General features: G+C 35.5%; 1 protein-coding gene across 1 annotated transcript in view; it reads right to left on the bottom strand.

Annotated features, from left to right (window-relative positions):
- Positions 1-23256, bottom strand: part of DNAH7 (dynein axonemal heavy chain 7) — a gene marked incomplete at both ends in the record, with an annotated part of 125124 nt that overhangs the window by 32418 nt on the left and 69450 nt on the right. The window contains 10 exons of the mRNA XM_082001574.1: positions 5039-5202; positions 7315-7500; positions 8796-8976; positions 10262-10608; positions 14168-14498; positions 15526-15755; positions 16580-17452; positions 18643-18862; positions 19735-19861; positions 22242-22410. Of these exons, the coding sequence (XP_081857700.1) occupies positions 5039-5202; positions 7315-7500; positions 8796-8976; positions 10262-10608; positions 14168-14498; positions 15526-15755; positions 16580-17452; positions 18643-18862; positions 19735-19861; positions 22242-22410 (2828 nt within the window). The remainder of the gene's footprint in view (positions 1-5038; positions 5203-7314; positions 7501-8795; positions 8977-10261; positions 10609-14167; positions 14499-15525; positions 15756-16579; positions 17453-18642; positions 18863-19734; positions 19862-22241; positions 22411-23256) is intronic.

The following is a 23256-nucleotide window of genomic DNA, read 5'->3' as shown; positions in this document are numbered from 1 at the left end:
CCCTGTCCAGCCTACCTATGAAGGAAGAAAGCTTTCACAGGTAGATGCATTTAGAGATTCAGGAAATGCATTTGTAATCCACCAGGACAGTGTAATATCTAAGCAGACATTAAGAAAGTTAAAATGTGGGCTTTGTAAAGTTACAAGTATTTTGAATAATTTGACAAACACAGATAAGGACAAATGTAGCAACATAGTAGCTCTGGAGAAGCAAACAGAGGATTTTAAATCTGAATGAGGCAGTAGCATCAGCAGTATTAGAAGACAATCTCACAGTAGGTAACAGTCACTAGCTGGTGACAGTTCACCAGTGGATCCAAAGTGTACAGCTCAGAATTGCTGAGCTCCCAAATTGCTAGGTGGTTCAGCTGTTTATGAGAACCCAAAGGGAGACCCAAGGCATATATTGCCAGATGATTTTAAGAGTAAGATGATACAAGGTGATACAGCAACTGCAAACTGAGCACAGCAAACTTACATGTTAAGCACATTCTAAAACAGGCAATATTTATGTATGTAATTTGCTTATAATAATTTTGCTTGTTCTAATTTTAAAACAGGAATTTAAGATTTGAGAAAACCTCAGCTAAAACCCATAGTATGTATTTCTTTTCCTAATTACTTCAAAGTTTCATTCACATATTATTTTCAGCATATCCCATTTCAGACTTACTGCGTAACAGACATGAAATACTTAAGATTGAATAACTAAAGAGTGGTTCTCTAATAACAGCCAAACATATGTATCTTTCATCAACAATAAAATCCTTCTTTATTGATGGGAATACATAAGCAGTCACTGTGTATGTTTGCAAATTATCCCTGAATAGCTCTCTAATTCTGCTTTTAAAAAAAATCTGTTGTTATAGGAAGCTTGAGTTGCATTTTATATGGTTCCTGGGGTCCTAGTACAAATTTTATCTAGCCATGAACTCATAACTACAGGCATAATATGTATCATCAATTTGAGGTAAATTCTATCTCACATTTTAAAATTAAAAGCTATCACTATTTAGTTTTAAAATGCTAATCATCTTTCCATTCATTCAAAGAGAATTTTGATCAAAGCTTTATAAAAATGAAGTGTTAGGATGTACTGTACAAGTGTTGAACTCATTAACATTTGTCAACTGTTCAGCCTGAGTGATTGAATTATTCACAGAATCACAGAATAGTTTAGGAAGAGACCATCAAGTCCGACCATTAGCCTAGCACTGCCGAGTCCACCACTAAACCATGTCCCTTAGCATGACATCTACATGTCTTTGAAATACCTCCAGGGATGGTGACTAAATCACTTCCCTGGGCATGCTCTTCCAGTGCTTGACAACCGTTTTGGTGAAGAAATTTTTCCTAATACCCAATCTAAACCCCCCCCGATGCAGCTTGATGCCATTTCCTCTCATCTTATTGCTTGTTCTGTGGGAGAAGAGACCAACACCCATCTCGAGTGGTAAGTTCTCCCCTCAGCCTCCTTTTCTCCAGACTAAACGACCCCAGTTCCCTCAGCTGCCCCTCATAAGACTTGTTCTCCAGACCCCTCAGCAGCTTCGTTGCCCTTCTTTGGACACACTCCAGCACCTCAATGTCTGTCTTATAGGGAGGGGCCCAAAATTGAACACAGTATTCAAGGTGCAGTGGACCAGTGCCAAGTACAGGGGTACAGTCACTTCCCTAATCCTTCTGGCCACACTATTTCTGATAGGATGCTGTTGGCCTTCTTGACCACCTGGGCACACTTCCGGCTCATATTCAGCCGGCTGTCAACCAACACCTCCCCCAGTCCTTTTCTGCCAGGCAGCTCTCCAGCCACTCTTCCTCAACCCTGTAGCGTTGCATGGGGTTGTTGTGACCCAAGTGCAGGACCCAGCACTTAGCCCATGTTGAACCTCAGACAGTTGGCCTCAGCTCATGAATCCAGCCTGTCCAGATCCCTCTGCAGAGCCCTCCCACCCTCCAGCAGATCAACACTCCCACCCAACTTGGTGTCATCTGCAAACTTACTGAGGGTGCACTCAATCCCCTCATCCAGATCATCGATAAAGATATTGAACAAGACCGGCCCCAGAACTGAGCCCTGGGGAACACCGCTTTTGAGTAGCCACAAACCCGATTTAACTCCATTCACCACAACTCTTTGGGCCCGGCCATCCAGTCAGTTCTTTACCCAGCAAAGAGTACACGCGTCCAAGCCATGAACAGACAGTTTTGTCCAGGAGAATGCTGTGGGAAACGGTGTCAAAGCCTTTACTAATTAATTTTATTAATACAGTAATTACTTAAAAAATGTTACATACACAATCATAATCCCAGCATATATCCTCTCACTTCAATAAGTAGTTTTGCTTCCAGAAGTACAATCAATGACAATTTTTTAAGTCAAATGAAAATGCGTTCAGTTTCTTCAGCTAATGCATTACTTTGCCTTATCTGTTTCATTTTTCACTTTATCACCTATCCAGTTGCCAAAGCGGAAGTATTATCCACACATCTATACTTTCAAAGGTTAACCCTATAATACACAATTTCAGTTACATGTGAAAACCTAACATTCACTCTGCAGTAAAAGAAATATTCTTTCACCAGTGCTATACAACATCAGAGTCCTCAAACAGTGAGAAGAATTGTCATCTAAACAGTAGCAAAAATTAAAGATATATATTAGTAACTTTCTGCAGTAGCATACTGTAAAAAAAGATGCATAAATGGCAGGTACGTGTTATCATAGACTTGACAACCATTAACCTGACTACAGAAAAGAATTATAAGAATTACTTATTCATTATACAGAATAGAGAACCAACAGATGTGAAGTAAATGGGTAGCAATCACAAAGAGAAAAGCAGTTAAAGCAACAATTCAGCTTCAGCTATGCTAAGAACAAAACCTAAAAGCTAGAAGTCAGTAGCAGCACGTTAGCAAGCACACTGGACAGAACTGAGAGGCTTGCTTTGTTTACAATCATAACACAAGTCTGAATGAAAATCACAACCTCTTATGGAAGGTCTCAAAGCTTAGCCTATTGTAAGCGCCCAGCTCTGTATTTAACAAAACTGTTAGCATCGTATGGATCTCAGGCATCAGTAGGCATGTTAATCTAAAGCTAATCACTAGTGAGCTGTAGATATTTCTAGATGTTAAAACATTAATGTGGTCAGTTCCCATGCTATACATTTTATACAAATCACTGATGTTTGCACTGATTGTGACATTGATCTATACAAGATGAACTCTGCGCAGACAAATGTAATTCTAGTGACTGTTTTGAGACACAGATGTGCATATATTAGAATACCACATTAAGAATGTAGAATCGTCTTAAAAGTGAGAGGGAATAATATTAGATTTAGAGTTCATGGTATCCATATTTTCCTTCTGTGAGAAATTTTGAGATTTCAGAATTTGTTTCACTTTCCAAGTAAGAATGAGAGTATCCTTAAATATGCAGAATTTTAAAATTTTTTTAGATCAATGTATTTTTAGATAAAGTCAAAGCATTTTATTTGGATGTAGCTTAAGGTAATTACAAAAGGCAAAATTTAAAAGCAAAAAAGGAATTGCAAAATGAAAAATAAATCCTTCTTTCCTTATCAGAACTTTCTTCAAGTTGCGATAAGACTGTTGTCATACTAACAACATTACGACAGGAAGCTAGAATTGCAACTGCCAAGCTTTTAACTCTAAATAGTATTCTGTAAATTCCACCACACTCAATTGAGTTTCTGCTATGAATTAACATTGTAATACTTCTTTTTAAAGTTCTTTGAGGACTGGACTGGGTGTAAAGAATACTTTGTGGCACCCCATTCATAATGCCTACTAAAGACGTCCCAACGCTAACCCAAAAACCAAAGCTCTCTTAGCTTTTGTCTAGGAATATGCCAGGTTGTTCTGTTCCAGAAGGGATCCTAGGAATGACTAGTTTGTATGAAGTATTGATAGTTAGGGGAATGAGGCCCTAACGAAAACAAACTCCAAATTGTCAGTACAGATACTGCTTTTTCACCTTGCACCAAATACCTAAAACTATCACATGGATGAGGAAAAGACCCGTATCTATGTCGCGACTGCCTGAAGTGATTTGAAAGCACACCTTTCTTAAATCAGAGGTTATTGCAGGAAAGGCCTATCTCACCTTTTCTTGTTGAAGCAGTTTAGAAGTACATAGAATAAAAGGCAAGAGAGGAAGAAACTGGCAAGTGCATATGGTTGGGATCATCCTCGGTAAGAAAGACGACTAGAAATTCTTTCCATTGTAACTTTTTGCATCTCCCTTACTGCCTTCAGTAGAAGATATATATGGGCCTTTTCTGTTGTTTTATTACTGTGCCTTAGCAAAATAAAGATTCAGCTCATCAGTGTACAAACCAACACTTCCAAAATGTCAGGGCTTCACACATTAAGTATGTTACAAGCCTAGATGTTAAAATCTCCTACCAGTTGGCAACATAAACTGGGAAACTGTTGATAGAGAAGTAATCAAGACATTTTCTACAGTATTTCCAGTTCCATCTTAAGGAAAAAGTGTGTGATTCTCATAGAAAGATTAGCAAAATAATCTTCAGTAGCTCTGCAGAAACGCCTCTTCATAGGAACTTAAGCCAGCATATTTCTTTAATATTAAACAGCTTTAGCTTTTTAAAGGGAATTACTGCCATATCTACTGATTATACTACAAGAACAGTATTAAAAATTCTATCCCTGAAGCATTTTAGGATGTCTTAAACTGAATCCAGTGTGCAGCATGCTTTTAAAAAAAAAAGGGGGGGGGGGGGCAGGCAGAGGAAAGTATCATTATAGCAATTCATAGGAGTTAAAAAGGGAGTGAATTCACAGATTATAAAACTTTGCGTTATGAAGTTTAAAAGTATTATTAGTATTTCTTATAAATTTAAACGTTACATTCATTTTATAACTCTGGTTGTTAAACTGGATATACAACAGAAAACTGTCTATAAAAATAATAACTGAAAAGCATGTTGTAAGAAGCTATTTAATGAAAATTATTGTGATTTTTTTGTTGTTGTTTTTTACTTACGAGATAATGATGCCATTATCAATAGAAAACATGTCAGAAGGTAGTCCAGCAATATTCCAAGCTCTGATCTCCACGGGGTCTCCCAGTGTATTTGTTAAGGAAAAATCATCAGAAAAAGGAATGTCTTTTGTTTTACATAGCAATGCCCACTCTTTAGTTTGCATCTACATAAGAAGAAAGCAAACATTAACTGAAGTTCTGTCTATTCACAAAATTTTCAAAGTATTAAAAAAATTTATTTTTCAACCCATTTCCCATAACAGTTGCTACATACAAGATCACTATATCTTCAAATGCAAAGAAACTCATCCTTCTGTATAAAATGTCTCTAAAAAAGCCTTCGTATATGATTTCTATATATGAAATATAAGTTTATTTGGTCAGAGCCTTGGTATGATTTTATTTACCATTTCAGCAGTAGTCTTCTATACTAGAAAATGAGTGTAGAACAAAGGTACATATTCTAATTGGAAAAAAAATTAAAATCTTCATTATTTAACTTTCAGGACACACATAATGAGCACTTGTCAGGACTTAATCAAACTTAACAACAATCATTCCGAGTTGCTTTTCACTATTCTCTGTATTATATAAAGCACTACAGTTGTGTAAACTATACATGTTTGTATGGTGCATAATAATAATGAAGATACACATCTCTAAATATCTGAACCAAAAAGCATATTCCACTAGGAAGAATGCTTCTGAAGAATGTATAGAAATAGCATGTTCATATGAAAGGCACAATCTTGTATGAAAGCTACGTATAAAATAAAGTAAAAATTAGCTGGCAAAACCTCAAGCAACAAAACTCAGAAATGCAGTGTTAAAGGAAAAGGTCTAAGGGGTAGAGACATTCACAAAGGTGGTGAATGAAGGACTCATCAATTTGCATAAAACAAAGTTGACATTCCAAAAGATATCGTAACTTTTCCTCTTATGAAAACTGCAGGGGAAAAAAATCAAACATAGCAGCAGATGAAATGAAGAACTGCACAAAAGTGATTATGCTATCCAACAATTTCTGAAAGAGACCTAACTAATATGTGTCTGCAGAATCACGAGTGTAAGAATAAGCAACCAGGAATCCATACCTATTGTTGCACAGAGAAAGAAACTATGCAGTCAGAGAGAATGAAATTAAACTAAACTTTTCAGATGAAACCACTATGTATTTGTTTTTAGTCAATAACCATGCAGATGTCTCTGCCTTTTATGAACCTCACCTACACCTGTATCTACAGTTGCCTGGAATACAGTTCAGATCCCCTTAAGATGTTTCACCAAAAGTACTCCTACCTACCCAGACACAATGTTATACACAATGCAGGTTATAAGCATAAGAGAACGCTCTCTCAAACTTACGTAATTTGGAATTGTAAAACTGCTGACCATTTATTTACGCTATAAATACTCACAACAAACTCTCACTCTAAACTCTATAAAGTTTTAAAATAATAACATCACAATATGGACATCATGAAGAAAATAATTGTTTGAAAGAACAGTGTAAGATTTTCTAAATAAAAATGGACAAAGGAAGTACAGAGAAGAAAAAGTGGAAATAAGGACTATATCCAAATTCTATGTTCAAATGAGGTACATTATTTTTTTTCTCTCTCAAACTTTAGGAATTTTTGATACCCTGAACCTGATTTTCAAAAGAAACAGACATTCATTTCTTCATCTGAACTCAGTGGCAGGTTTTGGTTTTCAAAAACTTTCAAAGTCAGGGTAATTTTGACATCCAAAATTTGTTATATCTAGAATCATTTGCCATGTCAAAATCTTTCTGTATTCAGAATTTCCATTTATTTCACTACAAGTTACAGGCACAAATCTGCTACATTATTGAGCTACTGTATGTTTTGCCTCTTTTTGTACAGAATTACTCCACTTTCAGAACTTACTTAATTGTGCTGCTGCTGAAATAGAAGCTAATTCTGTTTTCTTTGAAGTTAAGGAGAATTTAGCCATTGAATGGAACAGGAAAACCCAGAGCCATGAGGTATAAAGTTACTGGCAATTGCTTTAGAGAAGAAAAGCAACCAAAGGACTCCATGCTTTATCCAGCAAGAAGTACTTTACAGTAGAATGAAGGAAGAATTTCCCCCAAGAGTCTTATAAACAAAACTCAAAATCCTACAATATAGTTTCAGTTCCACTTATAAGGTCTATTAAAACATAATTTTAAAATATAAATTTCATATTAGAAGAAAAATTAGTACAATTTAGATTATTATAAAACATGGGGACAAAATCACTGTACATCTTACTTGTCTGTAGCTGGATGTAAAGGCTGCTAGGTAAGCTACAACTCCTGATGAAATAAGTATATCTCCAGTCAAATTGACGTACTGCCTTCCCAGCTCCAAAGCAGTCTCATGCCAGCGAGTTTTCTCACCCCCAAGGCCACCAATTAATTGTTCTGCTCGCTGTAGTTTTTTGCTACATAAGTCAACCTCAGAATAAAAAAAATGGCAATTATGTTACATGATCACTTTAAAGATATTTTACAAATATTAGAAGCGTTCAAGGATGATTTTCCTGTGCAGATGTTTTCTTAAGTAATTTAATCAAATAGAAAGAAAACACCTTCCTGTTATAATGGAAATGTTTAAAGAAGAAAAACAATCTCACTACCAGCACAGTAAAGTCTATTCAGTTACATTTTCATGCAAATAAAGGAAGACCACTACTATAAAACATGCAATTCAAAATAGCTCTGCATGCGATATGGAAAATACTAGTAGTCAACGAAATTATCTACATGTCATAAAAGAAACAAAAACACCCTAAAGAGATCACTGTCTCATGAAAGTGGGTATGTTCTTTTCTGAAAAAAAAAAATCCTTATGAATACATAGTCTGCATACCTGTTGTCATTTTTTAACTAAGACATCTTTTCAGTCATGTTTATAATCTAACAACAACAAAAAAAAATTTAAAAGGAATTTGATCCAGCTCTGCTAGAATTCTTTACTATCTAGAAGACACACATTTCAAACACAGGCTAGGAGGAAAATGATGCCAACTCTTGCTGTTGCTACAATCCTTTCTCTCTTTTGGTAACCACAGCAGCCAATTTATGCCACAGTAACAAAATGCTTATGTAGTTTATCCCTCCCTTCTACTTCCAAACCATATCAGGATGCAGAAGAAACACACAAAGAGCTGACTTTAACTACAGACAAGAATTAAGACTCCATTTCAAATTCTGATACTATTTTTGTAAAAAAAGCTCAAGATGATGTACTGCAAATCTTAAATAAAACAATAAAATACCATCTTCTAAACATTGCCTATTTCTACACACATAACAGCTATTTAGCAGTCAGCAACAGAATTTACCAAAAATATTCTCAAATTTGCATTAGCACAGAAGGTATAAACAAACTTTCAAAACTTTAAATGTACCAACGTGCAAGTTAGTAGATGAATTAAACTCTCAGTACAACCATTGAAAATTTATCTCCTCACAAGAAAGTAGATAAGAATGAGGATCTAGGAGAGGGATATCAGTTGGTAGATTCACAACATCTATATATTCTATTACTTTAAATAATTTATTCCCCATGCTTTGCCCATTTGTAACTTTAAGACCATTAGACCAAAATAAAAAGATGGTTATCTAAAAGTACGACTTTGTTAAACATACTGGCAGTTAAAACGAAAAATACCATTTGACAACGAAGCAAATTTTAAATAACTTTTCTGGATATCAGTAGAACAATCGTTCATCTTTTGTATTATGTACCTGATTTTCCAAGTCAGCCTTCTCCTGTTTCTTGGATTCCAGTCTCTGCTGGAGTACAGCCAATTTATCTTGCACCTCTTTCAGGTCTGCTTGTTTCTTTCTTAGACCTTCCATAGCAATCTTTAATTTTCCTTCAGCTTGATTCAACTTTAGCTTTTTGGGTGCAACGTTTTTTGTCACTCTAAATAAAGTCAAAGAATTAATTGAACACCTGAATGATATACCCTCACTCCAGAGTTACTATTAAAAAGAATGAACATAGGAAAGATGAAGGGAAACCTCAGCAATTCAGTAGCTTATGCAATATTCCATTTCATAATTTGATGATATCTGAAGACAATTGGTTTTTACTTAATGATTTGTTTCTGTGCTGATACTGACTGATTTATGCAGTTTCTGCATATTTTTCTGTAATAACAGGTACCGATTAAATGCAGAAAGGGTTACGCTTCCAATCTGTGTCCCATTTGATTACAATTTAGAATCTATTATGGATATGTGCCATTAGAAACACACAAATAATCATACGTATTAAGTAACACTCACAGATACTGTACACACATATACAGCCAATTGTGTATGCAAAATAAAAGAAAGAAATTAATAGCTCTTCACATCCAATGATCTATCTTCCAGTTTTGAGGATTTCAATCTTTTACATAGATAATTTTGTGAGGAGAATATTGGAAGTAATATATAACTGAAAACACATTGTTTATCTTTCCATCAACAACATAACATGCAACAAAATATGCTAGTATGTCCCTATGCTCAACCAATACAGTTTTTCAGAAGTATTAACCTCAATACTCTATTGTACTGGTGTAAGTTGCAGATCTCCTTTGAGGTCCACCTTCTTAGTTAATTTTCTCTCTAACAGTTGGTACTCGTAATATTAGAAGTTGTTCTCAATTTGAGACCTCTGTCAAGCATGCATTTACTAAACTTTTAGTCAAGTAACAAAATACCCTCTCAAATGAAGACATGTACTACCTACCATGACTCAACTTTCAAATTGCAAGTTGACCTTAGTTGCCCAGTACTGAGCTACTGTTAAATGTGAGTTCCAGATGCTTCAAATTGGAAAATATCATAAAAAATAAACACACTTTTTCAGTGCATCAAATAAAATGTGTAACTCAAAATATCCTTTGGGCTTGACAGGCTACTAAAAACCTCCAAAGACTTTTCAATAATGCCTCTATTTTGTGCAACATTCTAAAAAGAAGTTAACTTTATTTGCTAACTGAACAGATTGTTGCTCCCATGCCACCTTAGAAAAGTTCAGAACTGAAAATCAGGCTCTACACCTTAACATCTGATATCTTACATGAATAGACTTTTATGACTGCTTGTTTGCACAAGTTTCCCACTAGTAAGAATTAATTTCACATCTCTCTTGGTGTTAAACTGATCTCTCTAATCAAATTTATTTTAACCTTTTTTACATTTTTATACATACTTACGTATCGTAAAACTCCATGGCTATTACCCATTTGCACAGACCCTCTGCTGCCGTGGAAGCATTTCGAATTTTGTCCGGTACAAACTCGGGATTTGTAAGATACTGTTTTCTTATGATAGCCATGTAAGCTGGGGGAATGTTATCCTTGTCATACTCATGAAGAGACTGAAGAAATCTTATGTCACCCAGAAGTCTCTTAGCAGGACCCCAGAAATCCTCAACTTTTTTTCCAGAACCTGTTGGATCTGGAATCCTATCTGCTTTGATGCCCTGAAGTATGCATATAGCTTCCATTACAAGCTTGACACCAGCAGGAGGACTCTTCATGGACTTAACCACTGTAATATCCTTAAACAATAATTTAAAAAACACCTTTAGAGCTCTGAACATAGGTGGATTAATTCTTCCATTACAATAGAAATAATAACCCATTTAACATCAATATAATATTTTTCCATATACATTTGCTATTCTCATACTTGATAATTTTACATACACTATGATCTCAAGTTCATAGCACAAGCCTGCATTGTCCATACATATATATCTTATTTTCTTTTTGTAAAATTTTTATTTAATTTTTTTCCATTCTTTCTAGTCCTTTCTTTGAAGTGCTATGCAGGTTAAACTAACACTGACATCTAAACAAAAGTATCTGAAATATAGTCAACAATCAGTTTAGAGGAGAAAAAAAATTCTTATCTGTAATTACTTTTTCTGCTTCTAATTCAGTAGTGGGCATTGTACCTCAGTTATAGAGTTCAGATGTTCCAGCATTATGCTCTACCCTTCAGTTCAGGCTCTAACACTTCCAAGCTTACAGGATTACATCAGCAGTGGCTTAGTAGATTTAAGATAACAAGGTAAAAGCTGCCTTCAACCCAGAACTAAAGATTTATGTTATCCAAGTACAGAAAATAAATCAATTAGTATTCTGCTCAGTTATTAAACTCCCCGAGTTGAATGAGGGAAGAGGCAGCTAAAAGGAAGAAAACTATTGGGTAAGAAGTAGTTACAGTATAAGAAATAGCAGGAAATAAATAGGCAAAGTTTTAACCACAAATATAGAATAATAATATAAAAGAATGAAACACTTGTACACATATATGTACAACTAATTAAGAGGTTTGTAAACTTAAAAATTATAATCTCTCTTACTCTTCCCGAAGAATAACTGCATGAAAATTCAAATAGTATTTCTACGAGCTTTTCACAGAGAATACATACTCCTGTAAATTAAAGGATTTCTAGATTCTCATGTTTATTTTGCCAATTAGTGTTAGATTTTGAGAGCTTGCCCATGGTTTCTTTGCGGTCTAGAACATTGGGACTTTAGATGGAAAGAGGTTATCTTTTGAGTTCTGGGAATGTTCATTTGTACCACAAGAAACACAGAAATGTTAAGACTGGATTAAAAAAAAAAAAAAGGAGAATTATTTCCTTGAAACTTTGAACTATGGTTCCTGGAGCTAACAAAACAAAACACCACCACCAAACAACCAAACCCAGCAACCACACAAGTGATTCAGGAAAGGGAAACAAGAGCAGGTAAATAAAGCAAGGGAATTTCAATCAGGCAGTCAGAAAACTAGCTGATGGGATCTCTAGGGAAGGAAGTCCTTGGAGAAGAACGACAACCAAATTTAGCCAGCCATTCCAGGAAACAGAACTAAGGACAAATACAAATTAATTTAATACAACCAAGGGTTGTAAGCAGAGTAAGAAACTATTTTAAAGGCTAAACTCAAACTCAGCTGCAATTAAAAGCAATATGGATTAGAACAAGAAAAAGTCTATAACTAAGTAATAGTAAGAAAAGCAAGAAAAGTGCTGGCTAGGTACTTAGTGAAAAGACTGAGATACAAGTAAATGACATATAGTCAAAATGTTAATGCTCTTTGCATCTGATGTCTCTAAAAGATTAACTGTGAGAAGGTGACTAGCACAACTGGTAACACTGTCAAAACTCAGCAAAGATTTGACCAAGGTTGCACAGGTCCGGACTCATGCAATGTTTTAATTACTGGAATGAATGATGGAAATGAGAATATGTTTATTAAATTTCCAACTGATAGGAAGTTGAGAGTAAATGCAAATACACCGGAGTAGAGAACAGGAAAAAATTACCTTGATAAATTGCAGAAATGGAAAGCTATCTATGATTCTATGAACTAGTACAAAAAGAAAAAAGAAAGGGAAAGCAATGATTATGTAAGAGTGATTTTCAGGAAATGATACAGCTGTTGGCATGCATAACAAACTAGACATGTCAATAATCCTCCTCTACTCTACACAGCATTCAGCAAAACTACAGCTGAAATACTGTATTCAACTTCAGGCAATGCACCTGAAATGAATGTATGGAGAAGGTCCAAAAAGAATAACCAGGAAACCTGCTTTATGAGAAAAAGACTAAAAGAATAATGATTACTTAGTTTACAGAAAAGAAAAACGGAAGTGGTGAGATCAATGAGTACAGTCTTTAACTGCATAAAAGATGAACCATGTCCACAGGGAGCAGGATGGAAAACAAGGTTAAGCTGTAATGAGTAAGATTAACAGTAAGCACCAGGAAAATCTTCTTAATGGTAAATGTGTACAGTGGAACAGATTACAAGTGGAAGTTGACAACTTCCAGGGTTCCCTTCCTAGTTCTAAATTTCCGTGTCTTTCTATGCGTATTGCTACAAATCTTGCATGTCAACAGCAAAATAACACTTAAAATTGTTATACATTCTCTATTCCTTGCTCAACAAGTCATATGACGTACACAGTTCCTTTTTGACTTTAGATACTCATTTCAGCAGTACTGAATTACATAGAGATCTGTTTCCCCAAACAAAGCACTTAATCTGCACATTTATGTACATGGATTTATGGGCACAATTTGCAATGTGTGTCCTGCTCAGCTTTCCATCAGTCATGGCCAGGGTGCAGGGTGAATCAAAAAACAAAGAGTCCTCTACAGGTAGTCTAAGCAAACCTACACACAGATTTTGTTGTGTTCATCGTGCTATTTAACTATATTTTGAGGAATTTCCTACTATATTTTTTTTTCCCCCCACTCTTGGGGGGAAATTACAGTATTACAGTACTCCCTTCTTGGAGACACTAAGCACTGACAGCAGCTGAAGTATTACTTCATTAGCCTTACAAGCCTCGTTCTTGTCTTGTTGTTCACAAGTATATTGAAGTGAATAAGTAGGCATCTGCTATTTTCACAAAGCATGCCAATGATCTGACAATGCCAGAATCTAAAACTTTTGATACCAAGCAATAGCTGTAGATGACAACCATCTGCTTTCTAGCTAAGATTTCCTTGAAAGTTTTTTAAAATCTTGTTTTCAGCAACAATAGCTGGAGCCTATAGTCCATCCTCACTCTTACAATCTGGGACAATTCCTTTCATCCCACCATGAGCAAAATATTATCCAGGCAAAGAAAACCTGAATATCCGTAAAATCAAAGGTGGCTGCCTCCACTGTCATACTCTTATGAAGAGTGGTCCCTTAACATGGGGAGACACAACACTTCAACCTCAATTTTTAGACTCTGAAAGACCAGATACAAAAATATTAGTTGACATGCTAGCAGGTTCTGAATAAGAAAGTAAAAAGTATACATTTTCTAACTTCTTAATGTTGAGTCAAAATATTTTTATAACTATGAATCTTGAAATGGCTAGAATAATATTTGATCTTGTAGTCCATAAAGATTTAGCATTATAGATTTTTCACTAAAAAATAATGACAGAGTAACATTTTGTTTTTTAAAACTGAAAGACGTCAAGAAGTTTCTAAATTACAAAACCGTGTAAGTATAATGTAGAATCTGAAAAGGCAGATATTCTATGCTTTTGTGTATCTGAATACCTCTCCAGTACGTAAACATGGATCATTAGCCATACCTGTGCAGTTAGAGTGTCAAGGGCAGCCAGAGCGCTTTCTAAACAAGGCATAGCTTGTGCTAAGTCAGCATCACATTCATCTTTGATGGCTTTTGCAGCCATAGCCTGCTCATTTGCCACTGCTTCATCAGCTTTCACGACTTTTTCAGTTTTGGCTACTTCTAAAGATTCTTTTTGAATAACGACCATCATCTCATCAACCTGTTTGCTAGCTTCACGTAACTGAGGTTGCAGAGCCTCCAGCTCAGATTGCATCAAGGCTACTTGAGATGCAGCAGAGTCCAGTTTCTCCATGCCAACTTCGTATCTTCTTTTCATTTTCATCACCTTACTGAAAATAAATAGTACTTTATTATAACGATATTTTATCGGCACTTGATCACTTCATTCATTGGGATCCACTCCCCAAATTTCAAATTGAGCCACAGTCTTGAACTATTTAACACGTATACTCAGAGATTAGGATATAGATAAATAAATGATCACTTACAAGTAAATAAGTGATTGTTTATCACTTCACATCAGAAGCAAAATAAGCTTCTGCCTCTGTTGACAGCAGCTACAAAATCAAGATGGCACAGTAGTAACAGACAAGAAAAGCAGAGGGAGGAGATGGGGATACACTCATGAAGATTATTAGTTGAGGTGAGACTGAAGTATGATTAATATAATTGGGAAAATCATTTAGCTGCAGAATGTGAATAACTCTGGGGGCAGCCAATAGTATCAAAATCAAGAATTTCCGAAGGCATCACTATATTCAAAACTGTATTCCTTTATTCCTGGAATTTGTTGCTGTATACAGTGTTTCACAAGCCTGTTGATCAAATTAAGCACTTGTCGTAATTGTTATGGTAGTGTCTTATCAATGAGAAGAAGAGGAAAGAAACTTTCCCTCACCAGCCATAAGAATAGAACAGCTATGCACATGCATACAGAGGTCCTTTCTGCATAGGCACAGCACAGCTGAACCCTGCTAGCAAGTCAATAACACCTAGCAACTTGGAAGCTGCTTTCTCAGATGTCATCTTCCCTACATCCTCCAGAGAACCACAGAGCAAGCAGGCTGCGTTACTCTGGTAGCATAACATACATAATCACCATATAGTAGCATCACCAGACATGTCAGAAGTGGTCTAATGCAAATATATTTTGAGAGCATCAAGTCAGACTTGACCAAGTCAGTCCAATAAGGAAGCATGTGTCCTAAAAGTACATTTTATCCATCTACTGCTCTGACAATTTAAATTAACTAAAAACAATTCACTTGTTTCGTTCAGATTAGCTACAAGAGATAGAAAACAATTAATATTGTGAACTTGATTTCCTCTAGAAAAGCTCACATTATAAATCCTTACATGCGTTTCTTTTCAAGTAGTCTTTTAAAAGTGGAGATCAATTCCAAGTATGAAGTAGGTGTAACATAGTTGCGTCTTTGAAGCTCTGCATAGTATAAGTCAGATAAAACAATGGTAGACATGTGAAAGCTTTTACACATATCAATACACCCACTTCGAGTTTCCTCTGACATTTCGATATCTTCCAAGAAGCGAGAGGCAACAGCTTCTAATGCATCTTCAGGCCACGTCTGAAAAAAATTAATAAATACCCTTCTCTTATTCAGTACTTCACACTCATTAATCTCAAAACATTTTTCAAAAAAGTACCTTTACCACATTTCATAGATTACTGAGGCACAGAGAAATGACTTCCTGATGAAAAGATCAAACAGGACAATAACAGAACTGGAAAGAACCAAACTACTTAGGGATTTGGTTCAAACCCACTGTCTTATTTCATCCAATAGAAACACTGTTACTAAAAGGAAAATTTTGCATTTTCAGCATGTCCATATGTGTGTGTAACTGTCTGCTCTTCCTCTTCAAAATAACATTTAAAGATACAGTACTACATTTTAAAATCTGATGAAATTTAAGTTCCCCAGAGTATTTATATGATTAAATTCTACATCATAAACATTCTAAGGTCTTTTGCACACAACAGTCAGAATATAGTTTTATTGCAGAGTAGTGGGAAAAAACCCTAGTGTTCTGCATCAAAAGATGTCTGTATTTTTGACAGGTATTTCAGTTTCAAACATTTTTGGCACCCTAGATCCTGGTAGTCCTGCTAATAAAAGGAAACGCTACATATTTTAATCGGTAACGTCTACAGTGTTATGTTCATTCAGTTATATTCTTCTACCACAATCAGACAGTTATTCTCTTGATAATTTTGCATTCAGAACAGTTTTAATGGTGTAAACAATTTAAAACATGACACTAAGAAAATTAAAGATATTTTTCACTGCTAACTTGACCAAAGAGAATTACTTGCTACAAAAAGGGTTGAAGTCAGATTTCTATTGCATTTCTGTTAGAATAACAAGCCCAACAGAAGCTTTGGTTTTACCTGAAACCAGTCGAGTGTGCAGCAGTTGACAAGAGCTGGAAATTTACGAAGGCGATTACGGAAAGCATCTCCAATGGGACTCATTGCCAGTACTATATGAAGCTGATCTCGACAGCGATCAACAAACATGTTAAAAAGAGCTATAGGACTGCCATCTGTCCGTTTTGTCCTGTCCCGCTGGCGATCTACTTGACACATTTGTTCACAAATTTCTTGTTTCTCATCTACTGCAAAGAGGTTTGGCACTTCACCCGCATTTAGTAAGTTGTTAATGTCTTCTAAGAATGATTCCTTTTTAATCTGTGTATCTGTGAAAAAAAACACTCCCTGCGTTTCCCCTTCAGTAGATTTTCTTAGTATGACTTTTAAGTCTTTATGCCACTCACTGATACCATAACTTTTCGTTATTTCAACCTGAAAAAGGTTGTATTCAGCCATATGGGCTGCTAACCGAGTAAGAGATTGCCGACCACTACCTCCAACACCAACAAGGAGAGCATGGCTGCGAGGCTGTTTCAGAATACGGGAAATTCTACAAATATGTTCTATAGCAAATCGGAACAAGACAAGCTGCATTGGCTTTTTGCTGATGTTATTAAACTCTTCAAGGTGACTCTCTACAACTAATCTCAATTGATCTACATCACTGATCTCCCTGTATTTAGTGTCCTCTCTCTTAGGGTCATGAAAATCACAAAACATTAAGCTATGCAAGTCATCTTCTTCTACTTTGCCATCATTGTTGAAGTCCAGATTCTGGAAAAGTTCATGAAAGTCTTCATGTAAGTCATTTTTCACTACTTCTTGGATAAATCCAACAAGCCAAGCCCGGTCAGGATTATCCACCAAGCGATCATAATACACTCTAAGAACCTGTATAATAAAAATGTAATTCTTTAATAGTTACTTCTACTCTTGAATTCATACTCCTTTTAAACAAGCTTAAAAAAAAATACAATTCTGCAAAAGGCTTAACTAAACTTCATTACATAGAAAAAAAACAAAAATAGATATTTAGAATTAAAATGAACAGTTGAGCCCACTGATATTACTTCTGAAGTGAAATGTCATATGGAAATACTTATATATATACACGTACATATACAGATATATATTTATAAGCGTTATTACATAAATGCATAAAAGGCTGCTGCAAAGAGAAAGGGAACATGTTGGTCTTTCCACTAGAGCTAGATAGGACAAGTTATGGGTTTGTATTTTCAAGAAAGATGATTGCAGCTGGATATTAGAAAATGTGTAAAGGTAGTAAAAAGATAGTAAACATGAATAGATTGCCTGGAAGTCTGAACATACTTCATCCTTAGAGAATTGTAAGAAATTTTTAGAAAAAACACTTCAAAAGTTACTGTTGTTCCTTTCTTTATGTGATCCTGCTTTGGGGAACAATGATGGACTAAATGATCACCAAAGATCTCTTCCGTGGTCATTTTATGCTGATTTGATTCTATGAAGCATGGGTAAATATTTTAAAAGCAACAATTATCAATGACCTTGCTTTTTTTTAAATCCAGGAAAAGAAACAAAGAGCAGATATCACCTGTATGGGGCTTTTTCCTCATTTTTAAAAGGGATATTTCACTTGAGCTCTTTCAGTGTGTCTATCCTTTTATAACTGAAAGACAGGAAGCATTTTCTGAAGACAGTAAGCTCCAGAATTTCTTCTAATGGCAGCCCAGAAGTAAAATAAAAAACCTCAAAATTTGCAGTGACCCAGGACTACTTGCTGTTCTTCTCACTGTTGATTTTGTTTTTTTGGAGGAGGAGAGAAGAAATGGAAAGGACTGTGCAAACATTCAAAGTAGCAAACAGAGATTATGTAATCACGGTGAAGGTATCAACAACCAACTTATTTACTAAGATAAGATTCATACTTTGAAAAAGTCTAATTTCCTCTGCCGATGAAGTATACAAAATCCTCTCTCACGAGTGTTTATTCACAGCTATTAGCCAATAAGAGATATCATTACAAAATGATTAACATGCAAATCTATATCTTTTTCTTATTTATAATAAATACCATTTCTTAGTATTAGGTGACTTACCTCATGAACCCAGAGACGTTTTATTATTCCTGCTGATTCTGTTGTTTCAGGCCTTGACAGGCAAACACCTTGAATAACACGTGAAAAGTCACGGAGATTGAACAAATAGTGAGATTTGGCTGGAGTAGGAAGCAGATTCTTCATTGCTGCTTTATACATACTCATGGTTCCATTAATAATTTGTGGAGTCAGTTCTACATATTGTGATGGAAAGCTATAACTGACAAGTTATAAAAGGTGGTAAGAACAGAATGATTCTCATTATTTCACCATACTAGCATGTGAATTAATAAATAATATTGTATATGTACACTGATTCACTTCATGCCAATTTTTAAGTTCTATGATTATACTTCCTCACAAGCAGTTTTACAAATATTAGTTCTCTCACTGGATTAACAAATGAACTCTAGAAATCAAATCCAGTAACTGTGGAACATGCTGACAGATTTGGCTATGTTACACAGCTAATTTTACCATTTCCCCCCCCTCATTTTTATAACTAACAACAGCAACAGGGAAGTCAGGTCAAATAGCCCTTGCTGTCTTTTGGGACCTCTCTCCCTCAAAGGGTCAGAAGCTGTCAAATCACAAACTTGGTCCAGAAACAGGACATGAGCATCTTTTGGGACTTAGCTGTTAGAATGGATAGACAATGAAAGTTGGAGTCCATTCTAATACTGGAATTAAAAATTATACAGTGGTGAAAGGCCAAAGAAAGAGTAAGCCTTCTGAAAACACAAGATATTTAAAAGCAGTTTCCAGTTCTATTCTTTGAATAATGACTAACCAAATTCTAGTCTTATTTATTATACACCAAAGAATACTGTATTACAGAAATATCTCAACTAGCTGAATTAGCCTCAGCTAATCTAAACCTCTGTTACAGACTTCAGAACAAGAACTTTACCACTGGAGTATTTTAAGATGAGCCCTACTTCTGTGGAGTAATGAATAACTCAAAAGGCACAGGATATAAAAGATTATAATTTCTTTTCAAGAGCAGTGTCCTACAAACATATCTTAGAGACTTCCTAGTACTATAATTTAAACACTGACTTTGATTTTTCACAATACATAGAGGTCACTTACCATACAGTTAGATGCCAGTCTAAGATTCTAGAAAAAATTGTGTACATGGATTTGTCATCAAACTCATTAATAGTAACTGTATTAAAGTGTCGCAAGAATCGTGGTGTTACTGGGTTTCGGCCACCACCTAAACATTAGAAAGCATTAATAACTAACAGAAAAAAATAAAACAGCGTTTTTTTTCTAGTATTCATCTTTGATTCAGCTAGCAGGCTCACATTGAGAAGTACCACACCTTGTCATAAACTTAATGAAAGCAACATGCAGTTCAGTGTTAATCTGTTCTCCTGTAACCAATAGACTGAAAAATAGATTGAAATCATCAAGTTATAGATAGATAGATTTGACACTATTTTAACTATGCTTCTGTTATAGTAGAAAACTATTATAAACTCCAAACCCATGTTCTTGATTTTCAAAGCATGCCAATGAGAGAAGCGTCTACAAGTAATGCTGTATACTTTATTCAATTTAAATTTTATTTCAAGTTCTGGAGTTAGTAGCTTTTATGACTTGATTGTGATTTGGACAATGAAGTTATGTATGGAAATAAGGGGACGTAAAACATAAATTAACCGGATACTTGCTCCTTTGGTTTGGAATTCAGGGTTAAGCTGCTGCACAGTGGGCCAACCTTCTGTAGCAAATCAGAAAAAAGTACCTGAAAAGCGGGCATAGCTAAGGGCAACCAAATTAGCCTGGTAAGGTTTTTTGAAACATGTCACTTTGTAGCTCAGGCATGACCCTGCACTAATAAAACTAAAAGACTCCTGGCCCAGAGCTGTCTCACATTCTGTCACCCGAGACTGCAAGCAGAACTAGTGATAGTCTATATTTAACTGTGTACATGTTACTAGGATCTGCTGAGGAATCTCAGTATTTTATGCTAAATAGGCCAGTTATTCATCCTACTTCCTTCTACCTCAACTAAGTTCATCCCTCAGACACAGCAGTTCACAATACTTCTTGAAGTTCACATGTGCACTGATGGCAAAATTACACAAGCTATTCAGACATAAATATGAGTTTTAACCAAAAGGTAATTCTTTCCTAATATAAATTTTAAACCTAACTTAAACAAAATAGCTTTAAACGTTCTTTAAAAGGCTTCATATTTGCTTCAATAGCACTATATTCACGTACAGATTTCAGATTTTCATTTCTTATTAGAAGAAAAAAAAATGCAGGCTGGAACGCAGAATATAATTTTGTGAGTTCTGGAATTAGCTCCCTGTTATATTTGACACACATAGTTAGGGCCGTAACTTGTACATTTGATCAGTCCATATTATGGCATTCAACCAGAAGAGTACTGGAACAAAATTAACTACAAACTTCTCCTGGGAAAGGAAAATCTGATCCGTTTTCACAGCGGTTTAAGGTCACTTCTACACAATCACTCTGGAACAGTAACGTAGCATGAAGGGATGCTTTACAGAAAAAGCATCTCCAAGATTTGGCTATTCCTAATGTAAAAAAAAAAAAAAGGCACAAAACCCCCCAAAACAAACTCCACAAAAACGAACAAAAAGATGTAAAATTTTAAAATTTTTTCACAGTTTCCTTCTGCTCAGTTATTCCACAGACTGATACTTAGATCAAGTACTTTGAACTGTAGATGAACACTGCCTCCAATTTAAAACAACTGCAAGAAGCAGTTTTGCTTCTTTAGGAAACCAGATAGGTAAAACAAGCAGTGGATCCCTATCCCATAGGCACGCATCACCATCCCAAAAACAAAAGTAGTATCAGCAAAGAATTGGCATGTTCATGTGTGCGTTTATGTGTGTAGACAAGTCTACAAAAGAAAGGAAGAAAGCCCAGGGAGGCTGAGGCAGAAAAAAGAAGGAAAGTACCAATCATAGGTTGATTAAATACTGTAAATGTTCTCAGCTCTGACAAACTTTTTAGTTAGAGACAGGACTATGAACAATTCTGTGAAAAGAAATTCTGTTATATGATTCCTGCTGTAGATTGTATAGATTCTTTAAAAGCAAACACAACAGCATCAAAGAAACATTAATTCCTCATTTTAACTGATAAAATATGCCAGGCATAATTTTTTTAACTAAATAGCTCATATGGTAAATGTGTATGCAGGCTGTCAGAAATATAATGACCTTGTTACATCATATGTTTTATTTCTTTTTTTTAAACCAAATAAAGTAAGGTTTATCTGCTTAAGAACATCACTTAGTGCTATTTAGAAGTTTTGAAGAAGAATAAAATTGACCGAAGGCCAATGGAGGATCTCATTAGACCAAAGGGCTTTCATAAATAGTCTGTAGAGACATTCTTGTCTTCCTGAAAAACAGTATTTCTTCCTGGCAGGCTTGTGTAGTCTCTCAACCACCCTACTACGACTGCTGTTCATGCTTCCTGCAAGGAAAGGTTTCCTTGAGTCCTATCCCTAGCCATAAAAACCCAAACTGTAAAACTATGCATCAATAAGCATTCAGCCTTTGGAAACAAAAGAAACTGGAAAAAGCATGAGACATATCTCTTACCTGGTGGTCCCATTGCGCACACAATCTGAACATCTACAAGTTTAATCATGGAGCAGTCTTTAAGGTCATACCAATTCCAGTGATCTAACCACTGCCGTAGCAATTCAACAGGAGGTTGAGCACCATAGACCTCTCGTGCTGGCATATTAACATCATCTACAAATACAACCTGAAAAGAACAGAACCATAAAATACTTTAGGTTGGAAGGGACCTTTAAAGCTCATAAAATCCACCACCCCTGCAATAAGCAGGGACATCTTCAACTAGATCAGGTTGCTCAGTGTGCCATCCAACCTAACCTTGAATGTTTCCAGGGATGGGGCATCTACCACCTCTCTGGGCAACCTGTGCCAGTGTTTCACCACCCTCATTGTGAAAAATTTCTTGCTTATATCTAGTCTAAACCTGCCCTCTTTTAGTTACCCCTTGTCCTATTGCAACAGGTCCTACTAAGAAGTTTGTCCCTATAAAGAAAAACACAAAGGATTTTACATTTATTTATTTTACTGAATATATGCCACCATTTTGCTTGATTCTTGAAACACTGCACATCAGTTTACTCCCACTAAAATTAATGGGAGTAATAAACATAAATACATGTTTTTTAAAAGTGGCCCTAAGCTCTTAATGGAATTGCTGCCAAGTTTAAACAAAAATCAAACTAAAGAAGTAACTGTGCCACTCCAAAGCCATTACAAAACATACCTATAAAAGAGAAAAACTGTCCTTCTCTTCTTATTTTTGAGTGTATTTGAGGAAAGATAGTAAACTAATACTTGCTATTTAAACCTTACCATTCTACTTATGTGCCTTTTCTTGGAAAAAGAGATGGAGTCAGGAAGACCCACAAAAATCTCACACTTCAGTGAGACCATGATTCTATTTTTAAATCTATTAAATGTTACATCTTTCTCGGGACTGCTGTTGCCAAAATACAGGCAACTGTGGATCAGGAAACACCTTCACACAACTAACCCAATGCAACTGATGCAAGTTCTAGAAAAACATTTATGC

Source organism: Phaethon aethereus (genome assembly GCF_964289735.1).
Source record: "Phaethon aethereus genome assembly, chromosome: 6".
Classification (NCBI taxonomy): Eukaryota; Metazoa; Chordata; class Aves; order Phaethontiformes; family Phaethontidae; genus Phaethon; species Phaethon aethereus.
The sequence above is the reverse complement of the archived record's forward strand: the minus strand, read 5'-3'. Positions and strand labels throughout refer to the sequence as shown.